Here is a 13,409-nt window from a genome sequence, read left to right on the forward strand (position 1 = left end):
TTCAACTCAGAGCAATCTCTATACAACAGAACAAACACTGCTCAGTCCGGCAGCCTCCTCACAATTGTTGCTATGTGTGAGCCCATTGTTGCAGCCACTGTGTCCACCCATCTCACTGAGGATTAGGATTCCAAGTACTCCTCAAAACACTATGGCTTGAAGATTGGTCAATATTGAAAATTGTCAGCAATTTTGTTGTGCTGAAGATTACGGTAAGTGCCATGCGCTGCTGCACAGACAGACCGATCTGTCCTGGGAGGAACACAGCCAGAGTGCGCCTTAGGCCAAGGATGCCAAGATATCCTCTTACATACATTGGACGTATTGTCAAGAGAGGCCAGTCCCTGGTGAAAGACATCACGCTTGGTCACGTGGAGGGGCCTCAACAAAGAGGAAGGCTCTCGATGAGATGGGCTGAGCCAGTGGCTGAGCCAGTGGGCTGAGCTTATGAACAATGGTGGGGCTGGCGCAGGACCATGCAGTGCTTCCTTCCGTTGTGCAGAGGGCCGCTTTGGCTCAGAGCTCGCATGATGGCAGCTAACAACGACATGCCCAAGCCACTGTCTGAAGGCAGCGGGTGATGTGAGCCGGTGAACTCAGGCAGGGAGTCCTCTGGGAACGATGTCTCTGTGTGGCACAGGTAAGCCCTTGGCTACAGATGGCAGGTGGCAGTTTGAACCCAGCCAGCGATGTTGAAGGGGGGAAACTAGCAACCTGTTCTGAAAGCTCATAGGCTGGCATGTGGCTCCACTGGGACATGGGAGTTCATGGAGCCAACTCAAGGGCAACTGGCAGGTTTAGCAAAGATAAGACAGTACCGAAAACTTGGATTGACTACTCCAGGAACCTGTACCCCTTTGGTGGGCACTGTTGGGTTTCCTGAAGTACCTAGAAGCTTCTTTTCCCTCCTCGTCCATAACCATTTGCTACAGCAGAGGCTGGGGCTGAGATCCTTAAGTGTAATTTTCCCATGAAAGTCGGGGAGGCCTGCTGAGACAAGGAAGCTCTGCTTTGGTTTCTGAAACCGGTTTTCCTCATTCTTTTGTGAAGAGGTAGCTGCTAACAAGCTCTGACTTCTTTCTTTTTCTTTGCTCCCAAGTCTTTTTTTCCCCCCCCCATAATCCACCCCCACCACCACCACCATTGGAGTGCATATTCCTTTTATTTGCTTATGGTGAGTGCCTGAAAGTGAAAAGCAAGGACTTAGTCGGTGTGAAGTGGAAAAAGAAAGAGCCAAAGAACATTAACGTAAAGCAGAAGACTTAACAAGCAACCTTCTCTAGTGTGTCTGCCTCGTTCTATAGAAGGAAAGAGAAAACATCCACCCATCCTGCATCATCTACCTCCCAAACCTGCTTCTTCCCAAGGATGGATGTGTCTGTTTTCTCTGCCTGGTTGGTAGTGCCGCTGCCTGCTACGCTGTCCAAGTCAGAAAGCCAGAGTGAGGGGCGGTGGGGGGAGGAGGAGGCCTCATCCTCCCATCTCACCCTTGTTGTTACTGCCGGTGTTCTTGGCTCAGTTCCCACTCACGGTCACCCTCCTGAGAAGAGAACCGAGGGCAGCCTGGGTCTGCGCCCTCCTCACAGGCGGTACTGGGCGTGGAGTCCATTGCTGCCACCACAGTTGTCAATCCATCCCACTGAGAACCGTCCCCCTTTGCACGGACCGAACAAGATGTCTTCTGCAAGGACCCGTAGCTTCTGATCGCGTGCCCAGGGGACCTGAGAAGCCAAAGTGCTCTGGGTCTAGGGAGCATTCGGGCTGTGCTTCGGCGGGCTGTGAGACACGAGGACCACTCAAAAAATTTGTGGGGAAATGGAAGTAAAGATCGTGGAATTTTCCCCAAAATTGTTGGAGCCTCCTCATATTTAATGTTCTTTGATAACACCGACCATAGCCCGAAGGTGCCCACTCTTACTCATCGGCCAGCTTTTCTCGGCCTACAAGGCCATTGAAAATGCCATGACTCGAGCCAGGCACACCCTCGTCCTCCAAGTGAAATCTCTGTTTTTGTTTTCAGCACGTTAAAGTGTTCTTCTGTAGCAGACAAGCACAACGCAAAACTGCACATAGCGGTTTCACCTTTAAACCTGATGAACTGCTTGTGTTTTGGCTCCGTACATGCACCCCTTTCGCCATCTCTTCCTCTTCGACCCGCAGTCAGCCTCTTTCTACCGCCTTGCCCCAGCCTCACTCTCCATCTCCGCCGCCCACTACCCTGCTGAAAATCCTGGAGGATTTGTCCAGAGAGGCAAAGCTGTTTGCATGGAACACAGATTACTGGCTGCCGAGGGCTGGGGGCATGATGCTGTCAGTGGTACACGGGGTCCCCGCTGGGATGATGAAAAAGGCTGCGGCCAGATGTGTTGATGATGGCAGAACATTGTGAATGTACTAAATGGCGCTGAATTATACACTTGGCTACAGTTAAAATGGCCAATTTTATGTGTATTTTGTTGTTGTTATTAGGTGCTATCTAGTCAGTTTTTGTGACAGAGTACCCAACTCCTTTACGGCTTTCTAGTCTGCAATCTCTATGGGAAAACGACATGTTCCACAGATGCCACATGGACAGAAACGACAGATGCATCCATATAACAAACATAGTGCAAAGGGGTTGCATGCACATTACACATACACACACACACACAATGCACATGTTATTGATGTGAACATAGGGTAGATTCTCAAGTCGACCAAGGTGGGTTTAATCCTTTCTGTTAGCAACTGAGCATATTACCATTGAATCACTAGACTGACCCCTTTGTGTATATTTTACCATGATTTAAAATAAATAAAATAATAGGATAAGGTCCACTCACCCCAGTAGGAGTAATATAAAGCTTTACATGGTCTCCGTAGCACATACCTGCCCAATTTCTCCTCCTATTCTCTCCCTTAGCCCCACAGAGGGGCCCTGATGGTGTAGTGGGAATGCAGTGATCTGCTAAGCATAAGGTCAGCAGTTCAAAACCACCAGCTGCTCATCAAGAGCAAGATGGGGCTTTCTACTCCCTTAAAAGAGCCACAGTCTTGGACACCCAGTGGGGCAGTTGTACCCCGTCCTGCAGGCTCACTATGAATCAGAATCGACTCAATGGCAGTGAGTTTGGTTTTTGGTTTGGAGCCCAGCAACATTAGAATAACATAGATCACTGCACATGTCATCTGCCTCCTCTGTCTGCAGTGAACCCCCACACTCACCCACTCATCACTTTCTGCCCAGTGATGATCTCCTTCAGGACCCAGCTCAGAGGAAGCTGTGGGAAGCCTCCCCCGACATGCTCATGTCAGCAAGCCCAGAGCGCATTGCCCCCAATAGCCTCTCTTCTAGAAAGGCAAAAGTGGGCAGCCTTGGCTGCATATCCGTGTTTCCAATTCCAGGGAGAGTTGCATTGTTTTCTTACAACTAAAATGGAGTGAGGCTTTAAAGCATTTGTGTAACCCTCCTTAACGCCACGGCACATTTGTGACCTTCCTGGAACATCTGGAAGCCAGGGGTTTAGAAGTTTCTGTTCTACCGTGGAAGCACCCAGAAATAGGCAGCTTCTGGTACTAAGGCTGTTTCTACCCAGTGAGCTTTTCAATTCATGTTGCCCAGATTCAATATGTAATCAGGGCCCTGCCACCCTTTGCTACTCACCTCTGAACACCATCCCTCAGCGCCGATTAAATGTAGACATCAAATACAAATGCTCAGAGCTAGACCTGTAAGTAACATCATGATACATGGAGAAATATTGACACTGTGATGTTATCTGTACCTCATTAACCAAAGCTCTGGTCCTAGAGGCAGAATGACCTTTCAGCTCTTGGGCACTGAGCTTAGTGCTGTTCTGGACCATTGCTGCCATTCCCAGTGGAAGCAGTTGGAATTTGTCACCCACATGACTTACCACTCTCAGCTGAGCAAAAGTTGCACAGATCCTTGGCCAAGCAGAGACATAGATGGGAATCTAGGGGAAGAAAACCCTGGCCTGGGGCTGTGGGGAGAGCAAACGTTCTCTGGAGTTAAGGGAAGGTCTTCGTGTCAGACCTTTGCTCACTTTCAGTCTAAGACACAAAGCAGGGCATGCTGGGTTCTGGATGAAAGCGTGGGCATGGTGGTAGATCGGTTCTACTGGAGTCACAGAGAGATACATTCACATGCCTTCTGATAGACACGTGACGGGCAACAGTCCACCCCATCTGTAGGTCATGACCCCTCTCCACTACCTGCCTCAGGTGGCTGATGAGAGGAGAGTGCACTGGGTCTGTAAATGCGGTTCTTTTCAAATGCAGGAAACGTGCCAGTAGCCCCGTGTGACTGAAAGCACATGGGTGCTCGGGGGAGAAGTCGAGGCTGTACTAGGAAACAGTCTTCTGAGAGAAGTCAGCCCCCGCAGAAGGACAACTCCTGTTTGAGCTCGCTCACGTGAGCTAAGAAGACGCTATGATCGTCCCATTCTGTTTTCCACGAGATTTTTGAAGACCCCCTCAGACAGAAACCTAAGATAAATTGGTGGATACTAGGCTTAAGAGAGAGTGAGAAAAAAGGACTTTATGCTTCTGGGTCACTGAATGTATAGAATGTGGAATAATTTGTAAAAGGATAGAAGATACAATTGACCACTGAATTATACATGGAAATAATGTTTGGTGTTTTTCATATGTGTTTTCACTACAGTATAAACAGAGGCAGTAAAAAAAGGTTAAAGGTTGCGGGGAGGCGGGGTGGGGTGGGAGGAGGAGCACAGGAGGACAATGATGAAGACCACCATGATGGCAGGGTTCTAAAATTGGGGCCTTACATCTCGACAAAGAAAAATCAGGCAGCTCTGTGCCGAGAGGAAAAAGACAATGTGTGATGTTTAAGGATGACCGCAGCATTGTCGTCTATCTAAAAGACTCCCCACTTGAAGGTCCCTCTTGTGAAAGCAGAAGAGCCCTGTGGCGCAGTGGAAATAAGCTCGCCTCCTAACCAGAAGTTTCATAGTTCGAGCCCAGAGGTCGCTTTGGAAACCGTCTGGAGCCGTTTCACTCTGTCCCACACACTTGCTGTGAGTCAGAGTCTGACTCGCTTTGGGTGTGAAGTCGAGTTGTCATTACTAAAGCTGTCGCAAAGCAAGCTGGTCCCAAAGCATAGATTAGTAGAATATATTCCAAAATCGTGTAAGTGATGTCTGTGGTGGCCTAAATTCAATCTTCCATATATTCAGTGTCTATCTCTCTAAATGTTAATGTTGCTCTTCTTTCTTGTAGGTAATTGTTCGCGGGGGCGGACACATCCTGCCCTATGACCAGCCTCTGAGATCTTTCGACATGATGAATCGTTTTATTTTTGAAAGGGGATGGGAACCTTATGGGGAATAAAGTCTCTTGTAGGAATGATGGAGGCTTTAATGTTTGAAAAAGAAAATCTTTAGATTAGAAAATGTCACATAAACAAAGATTGGCTTTTAAAAACTCTCTGTAGAATGTTTCTCATCAATTAAAAAATAAGCCCTTGAAACAAATGAGTGTTTATTTGGGGGAGACTATTTACTGCAAAATTAACTTTTCAAAAGCACTATGCATGAGTAAACATTCCAGGCCTGATAGTAAAGTATGGAAGGAGTGGTTTCTGTGACCAGGATCCAGATGGAGACAGATCAGAGGATGCTTGAGGCCCGAGTCGTAAATTTCAAGTCCACTGAAGAGTGGTTGACGGAGCCTGGTGCAGTACGGGTTGGGCTGTGATCCCAAGGGTTGGACGTTGGAAACCACTGTCAGCTGCTAGGGCAGCGGTTCTCAACCTGTGGGTCGCGGCCCCTTTGGGGGTCAAACGACCCTTTCACTGGGGTCACCTAAGACCATCAGAAAACACAAATATTTCACAATATATAATTACATATTGTTTTGTGATTAATCGCTGTTTTAACTGTGTTCAGTTTGTAACCATGAGAATACATCCCGCATATCAGATCTTTACATGACGATTCATCACAGTAGCAAAATTACAGTTATGAAGCAGCAATGAAAATAACTTTATGGTTGGAGGTCACCACCACATGAGGAACTGTAGGAAAGGGCAGCGGCGTGAGGAAGGTTGAGAACCACTGCTCTAGGTGAAAGATGGGCTTTCTGCTCCCTCCGCCAGTGGCATTCTCGGAAACCCACAGTGGGTAAGCTGTGCGTCAGCGTTGACTCCACGGCGGTGGGTTTGGTCTTTGGAAAACACAGGAAAGTACAATAGAGGCACAAAGCTGTAGCGCCTTCTTGTACTGTAACTGAAAAGCCTGTTACACCGGGCCTGTGAAGGTGTTTGCGAAATGTTCTTATAACAGCTGGACAGCAATAGTCCTTTAAGGACCAGCGTGAGCCTGACCCACACCATCGTATGTATTTTAAGGAGCCTCGTATGCATGAACCGCGAACCAGGAAGGCTGGGTTAGAGTTGATGCACCATCAATGCTGGTGCTGCCACACAAGACTGCAAGGACCCCAGGCTGACAGATGGAAAAGTGAATCTGTCTCGGAGGCAGTGTAGTCAGCATGCTGCCTAGGAGTGTGATGGTGAGACTTTGTCTCCCTGCTTGGCGTATCTTCTCGGGAGGACAGTCCTTGGAAAGAGACAGCAGGTAAAGCAGAAGGGCAGCAAAAACGAGAAACAGTCTCAAAGGCAGAGACTGGCGCAGTGGCTACAAGACCCGCAACGTCGCAACAGTGGGGAGATGACACAGGATCGGGCGGCTTGTCCTTCTCTTGTACGTGAGTTCTCCGTGACCGGGAACCAGCCGATAGCACCCAACACGAACCACAAGAACAGCTACGTTAGCACCCAAGTGGAGGTGGGAAGTTTGATAGAGCTGGGAAGAGGCTCTGCAATCTTTAAAGTCTTGGTGTGAGAGACCGCTTGGAATTCTTTGGAATATAAATCTTACAAAGTCAGCAGTTTGAAATCAACAGCTGCTACAAGGGAAATAGGTAAGACTTTCTGTTGCCATACGACTTAGCATTTCGAAAACCTGCGGGGATACTTCTACGCTGTCCACAGACTCTCTGTGAGTCAGAACCGACTCAATGGCTGTGAGTTCAGTTTTGAGTCACTTTCCAATCAAAACATCACATCTGGGCATGTCTTTCTGATCTGCACACCACGTGTTCCTATCTCTGCAATTCCACAGCCTTTTCCACCCCAATCCTCTCGTATGACCCACCTGCTAATTGGCTCACAAGAGAAACACGTTTAAAAGGCAAAGCCTGTCTGGCTAAAAAAAAGTATTCTGTTGTGTTTGTTCATCTACTTTTTCACTTAATGCCTGACCTCATTTAGTGTGTGACTTCCCTTTGTTGTTTTAATACCTATTGTTGATTGTGTCCATATTTTAGTGTTGTTGTTGTTGTGGGATGTCTACTTGATTCTGACCACAGTGACTCCACTTGTTTATTTTGGAGTAAGAACTGCCCCACGAGGCGGCTTCCTAGGGTGTCATCTTGACAGGAACCCATCACCATGTCCTTCCGCCTGCACAGCAGCCAGCGGGTTGAAACCACCTGTGTTAGTCCGGGTAGACTAGAGAACCAATCCAGAGACACTCGTATGTGTATAAGAGATCGTTTTATATAAAAGGTAATTGTACATTAAGAAAGCATCCCAACCCAGTTCAGTCCAAGCACATACATCCAATATTAGCCCATATGTCCAATACCAATCTATAAAGTCCTCTTTAGACTCACAAAACACATGCAATGACACCAAATGCAGGACAATCACAGGCCAGTGGGTAGAAAGCCTTTGCATCCAGTGGCAGTGTAAGCATCTCAGCGCTGGCAGGGGTCTCCACGTGGCTTCTCCAGCACCCAGGGCTGCTTCAGGGTAGGTCCATGTGGCTTCCCCTCAGGGATGTCTCCGCAGGAAATAAGCAGAGAGGGAGAAGTGTCTCCTGCCTCTAAGCAGGAAATACAGGATTTCCTAGAATTCTCAGGAGAAGGCCGTGCCCACACAGAGGCCTCATTGGCTATGACCTGATTGACATGTCAGACTCCACCCCTTCACTCATAATCCTTTTAAATTGATACCGATATGTAACTATCACACCACCTGTCTTTTACTTAGCTGAGTGCTTTACCACTGTGCCACTAGGTCTCTGCTCAAAGACAGCAGTTTTGTGAGTAGTTCAAGAGGGTGAGTTACCAAATCATAGACATCTTCACTAAACTTTGCTATCAAAATGTGAAGCGCTGTTTTCTTGGCATACCCTCTATCTGTGTCTCTCCAGTCTGAAGGCAGTGTGTCCATCCCGCTGACCCTTCCCTGAAGAATCAGAGGCTCTTTGACCTACACCCTGTCAAAACAGAAGCTTTGGTCTTCACAGGGAGGGCTCAAACTGTGTTCTTTTGGGATATGCCTTGTGTGTGGGGAATAAAATGAAGTCGGGCTGGGGGGGGCAAGATCAGGGCTGTAGAGCGGATGGGGCATGGTTGCTCCATCAACTTCCCATAGGACAGCCTTGCTACCCTCAGAGAATGATGGGAGGGCATTATTGTGATGCAGGGGAATCCCTCAATGTCTCTTTCCTGGCCTTTTTCTGACCCACACAGTTTGAAATTTCTTAGAATATCTTCACAACATGCCCTGTGTCCTTTGAGAAAACCTACCAAAATTCCCCCATTAGAATCACCCCAAACAGTTACCAGAGCCTTCTGAGCTGACCCTGTGCCTTGAAGTTCACTGGGCCTGCAGAGCCCTCAGAAGCCACTGCTTTGATGGAGCCTATTTGGGACGGCACCTTAATGAGACTAAGACACATGTGTCACCGAGAGAACGTGTCTGCAGTCATCCCCTGGTGGCCGAGACATGTTTCAAGATCTGTTGTGTGACACACAGCTGCACATGTAGGAACTGGAGACCCAGCAGCAGCACTTTCTGACCTAAGTACCCTCACGTCGGGAGGAGAGACCTTGCATATCATCAGTAGATACATTTTCAGTGATGGAGTGATATAACAAAAAGGGCTTGAGAGCATTATTTGAGGGGACTGAAAAGTCTACCTTGATAAAAAAAAAATAGCCTTCATTTTGACGAGAACCAATTTTATGTTTTTGGTTTTTTTTTAAAGGTCAGGCACTTAATAGGGGGAAAATAGCTCTGGTTTACAAGGCCAAGAGAGGAAGAAGAAAGAAGCAAGACAGCAGAGAGAAGGAGGGGGATAGAAAAAAGGGGAGAAGGGAGAAAAAGACATACAGAGACGTGTTCATTTATTTCTCTAAGCCATAATCAACTAAATAGATGTTGGTTTGGTTTGGGTTCTGATCCTCTGTCTTTGGAAAGGTAACTAAGAAACAACTTGAAGGTGGAGGTGCCGGGACTGGGTGCTGTGGGGCTTGGGAGACTTACTTTTCTATATCTATTTTGTATATGTTAAGTTTTATGCAATTTTGGACTTGTCTTACCTACTTTGAAAAACATCCTACTCTAGAATCTCAGCGAACAGGTTGCCTCTGGGGTTGTTTGGTGCTGGAAGTGGAGCTTTGGGGGGGTGGGGGGCTGACTCTGTTGGACAATTGGCCAGCCAAGAGAATCAATCTAGGCTCATTCGGGAGAGGATCGTATTTCCCTGGGCAACCTGACAGAGGAAGACTGAGGGTGAGGGTGCAGGTGCCGGGAATGGGAGAAAGGCAGGGTTAGAAGAGGTGAAAGAGGGAGAGGCCACTCATCGGTAGTGCCCTGCAACCAGAGACCCCAGATTCCAAGGAAACAGGCAATTGATGAGCAGGCGAAATATCAGCACCCCTTCATTGTCGTCCTCACTGGGTGTGTGGGTAGAGGCTTACAGAAAGCTGGTGTCTCCTAGTGCCAAGGTGAGAGATAGAAGTCATCGACCTGACTGTCCCAGGTAGCAGACTCCCCAGGCTGGTCATTGGAGGACAACTGGAAAGAGGCAGGAGAGCTCTTCCATTGCAACGGGCTTGTCCAGTGGGAGGTTTCTCCAGTGGTGCTGGAGGGCACAGCCTCTAGAGCAGCAGTTCTCAACCTGTGGGTCACGACCCCTGTGGGGGTCAAACAACCCTTTCACAGGGGTCACCAGATTCATAACAGTAGCAAAATTACGGTGATGAAGTAGCACAGCAACAACAACAATGTTATCGCTTGGGGACACTGCAACACGAGGAACTGCATGAAAAGGTCAACGCAATCGGAAGGTTGAGAACCACTGCTCTAGACGTCTTCCCATCTGTAGATAACTCCTCTGCACAGTGGACGGGAATGAGGATACTCATCTTTCTTATGCCGCACAGATGTGCCAGGAAGGTATTGATATTTCACTTAGTCACGAAATCATATTAGCCATTCCATTGGGTGAATCTGCTGCAGATCTCTTTAAAGTGTTAAAGAGCAAAGAGATCACACCGAGGACTAAGTGTATGTGGCCCGAGACGTGGCATTTTCAATCACCTCGTGCTCACATGGCAATCAGATGCTGACGAGGGAAGACAGCAGAAGGAATGACCCATCGGGTCACGGTGCCGGCCATGCATTTGCCAGCGGAGACCTGCATGTGGACATGATGCAGGTTTCAGGGGAGCTTCCAGAGGCAAAGTCTGGGAAGCAAGGCCTGGTGATTGACTTCTGAAAACCAGCAGTGGAATTCCTGCGACCCACAAGGCTCAGACCCCAGCCACTCCTGGGGTGGGGCAAGAGTGGGCCTCATTCTGTTCTGAGTGGGGGGGGGGCCTCACAGCCACAGGCTGTGCCACGCATTCACAAAGACATCACCGAGTAGATCGTTTGCCCACATCACAGACGAGGCGATGGAACTTTATAGACCCAAGAGACTTGACCTATTTCCCCAGCTGACTTCCCTCAGACCAGTCCGTATTCAAACCTGGCTCTCTGTCTAGAAGCCCCACACTTCTTCTGTCCAACACATGGGCTCCTATTTTTGCACCTCTCTCTCACCTGCTACCATCTGTGACAAAACACCACTGGGCCCTTCTGGGATAAGGGCTTGTATCACCACTAAACACCCACTCTACTTTGAAGGTTGTGTAAACCCGGATCCTGGGAACATCTAGATTCAATATCTGCTCCACCCAAGAGTAGTCCATGCAAATGCAAACTTTGATTCCTGGGAAATTCCTAAGAATTTTTGCTGCATGATTAATTTATGTGTCGTCCCTAAGTCATCTCTTCCCGTGCTACCCAAAATATGACCTCAAGACCCAAACTCATGAAGTCAAGTGGATTTCTATCACGGCGACCCTATAGGACAGGGTAGAACTGCCCCTGGAGCTCCTTAAGGGAATAGAAAGCCTCATCTTTCTCCCTTAGAATGAGTGTAACCCATGACTTCGAACCCACTACTGCCACCTATAAGGACAGAAAACAAAGGCTGCGAACTTGCCATAGTTGCTGACTTATGAGGCCAGCCAAACAGCCTTTTCTATTTCTTTTGTGACTAACAAGACCCCCCTCCCCCACTTTCCCGGGGTGGGCCTTGCTTGTGTCCACTGAAACCTCCAAGTTCTAAGCTCAGAATCCATTTCGTTCTTCACTCTGAGCCCTGGAGGCCTGTCCTCTGGGCCACAGGCCTGCGGCACAGGTGATTGGTGGAAGCCTGTTTCACTCCACTTTCACACAGGAAGTTAGTACCCAGGGTTGAAACACAGTGACCAACGTGGCTCTCTTTCCCACTTCCTGCTTACTGGAGTGGTGATTGCACTTATGAGCCTGAGGACTTAAAGGAGAGGGGAGAAACTCAAAAATCAATCCTGAAACTCAGTTTGTGGTGTCCTGATGTCTTAATAGGACTTAAGAGGAGCAAAGTTCTACGCCGACAGCGGGCTGCTCCCTGCAAGGCCAGTAGCCCCAGATCCCCAGCCACTCTGCAGTAGAAAGATGAGGTTTTCTACTCCTGTAAAGATTTACGGTCTCAGAAACCCACACGGGCAGTCTACCCTGTCTATAGGGTCACTAGGAGCCAAATCGACTCCACGGCAGTGATTAAAGTAAATTATTTTAAAGATACAGAGCCAAGGGAATGGCAGGCAGGCAGTTATGATTTATATTTGCTGCCTGGAAAGGAGAGACATCTGTTGAGTCATTTGAAAGGGATTTTTGGCAACTCCGGGAGTGGGGTGCAGAGCTGACTGCATTCCTTCAGGCTCTGTGTACTTGAGGAGACCGGGGTTGCTGCGAAAATGGATTTAACAGGAAAAGGAGCTACAGCGAGCCAAGCTTCGGGGGTCATTAATTATTTCCCCCCAAATTTTTAATTTTGAAATAGCACTGTGATCATTTTTCATTGTGAAGGACAGAAATAAGAAACGTCCCCTCCCGATTTGAGACCTCACACTCTGTGGTGACTGGTACCGCGTCCCAGGCTCAGGGAGGCGGAGGCCGTGGGAACTAAGTACCACCAGGCCTGCACCCTTGCCAGAGGAGACCCTCGCCAGGAAGGAGCCTGGAAGCCTGGGGCCCACAGCCAAGCGGCAAAAATGCCCACCAAGTGCAGGGGTCATAGCTCGGTAGAAAGATTAAAACTGGTTTCTGTATTCCTGAGTTGTAGGATATGATGTGATCATAGGCCCCAAGGAGGACACACAATAAAGTGCTCAAGGCTAACTGAAATAAAAGAGGCTTAAAGTCACCCAGGGGAGCCTCAGAAGAAAGGCCTGGCTGGCAATCTCCTCCTGAGAGGTCCCCCAAACACCAAACATATTGCTATCCACTCAATTCCAATTCTCAGTGACTCACAGTTCTATCGGGCAGGTAGCACTGGCCCTGCAGTTTTCTGAGGGTTTCGATCTTGACAGGGGAAGAAAGCCTCATCTTGCTCCCACAGAGAGGCCCGCAGTTTGAAACTGCGGGCTGTCTGGTTAGGCACCCAACTCATAATCGATGCTTCCGTAAAAACTATGGAACACACTTCTTCTCTGACATACATGGCAGCTCTATGAGTCAGCACTAACTCCATAGAAATGAGTTTTTCTTTTGACAGCATTATTTATTGTGGGATTGTAGAGGCTATTCCCCAGCTTTATCTCCCCCAAAGACATGGGAAGAGGTCAGATGCTTACAGACATCCTCCCTGGAGGCAGTTAGTCACCAGACTAAGGTAGGCCCCGGCTCCCTGCAGTTAAGGACAGTGGGCTACCCCTAAAGGCTTGGTTCCTGTAGGTGGGGTTCACACCCTACTGACATGGTTCCTATAGAGATCCAGAGAACAGGTCAAACCCGCTGGTGATATCCAAAGTTAAGCTGCCATCCTGAATCTAGGATCCGCCCATCTTGTCACATGCATACCCCAACCCCTCCTCTTCCTATTGCGTGTATGTCTCTAGATTGTCCCCCGCTCACTGCGGTGGACCCCATAGTGCAACCCCTTCCTGTGACGTATGTCTTTACCTGGAATTAGTAGGCGTGCACACTCTCCCCAGAGGTATGC

At 48.5% G+C, this 13,409-nt stretch overlaps 1 protein-coding gene across 2 annotated transcripts in view; it reads left to right on the top strand.

Moving 5' to 3' along the window:
* CPVL (carboxypeptidase vitellogenic like) overlaps window positions 1-5,388 on the top strand; it is a 122,925-nt gene extending 117,537 nt beyond the window's left edge. For both annotated transcript variants that reach the window (XM_075557566.1, XM_075557567.1), the window contains one exon: window positions 5,242-5,388. In XM_075557566.1, the coding sequence (XP_075413681.1) occupies window positions 5,242-5,352 (111 nt within the window). In that variant the 3' untranslated portion in view covers window positions 5,353-5,388. The remainder of the gene's footprint in view (window positions 1-5,241) is intronic.
* Window positions 5,389-13,409: the final 8,021 nt, after the last annotated feature.

This window comes from Tenrec ecaudatus, chromosome 9, assembly GCF_050624435.1.
Source record: "Tenrec ecaudatus isolate mTenEca1 chromosome 9, mTenEca1.hap1, whole genome shotgun sequence".
NCBI lineage: Eukaryota > Metazoa > Chordata > Mammalia > Afrosoricida > Tenrecidae > Tenrec > Tenrec ecaudatus.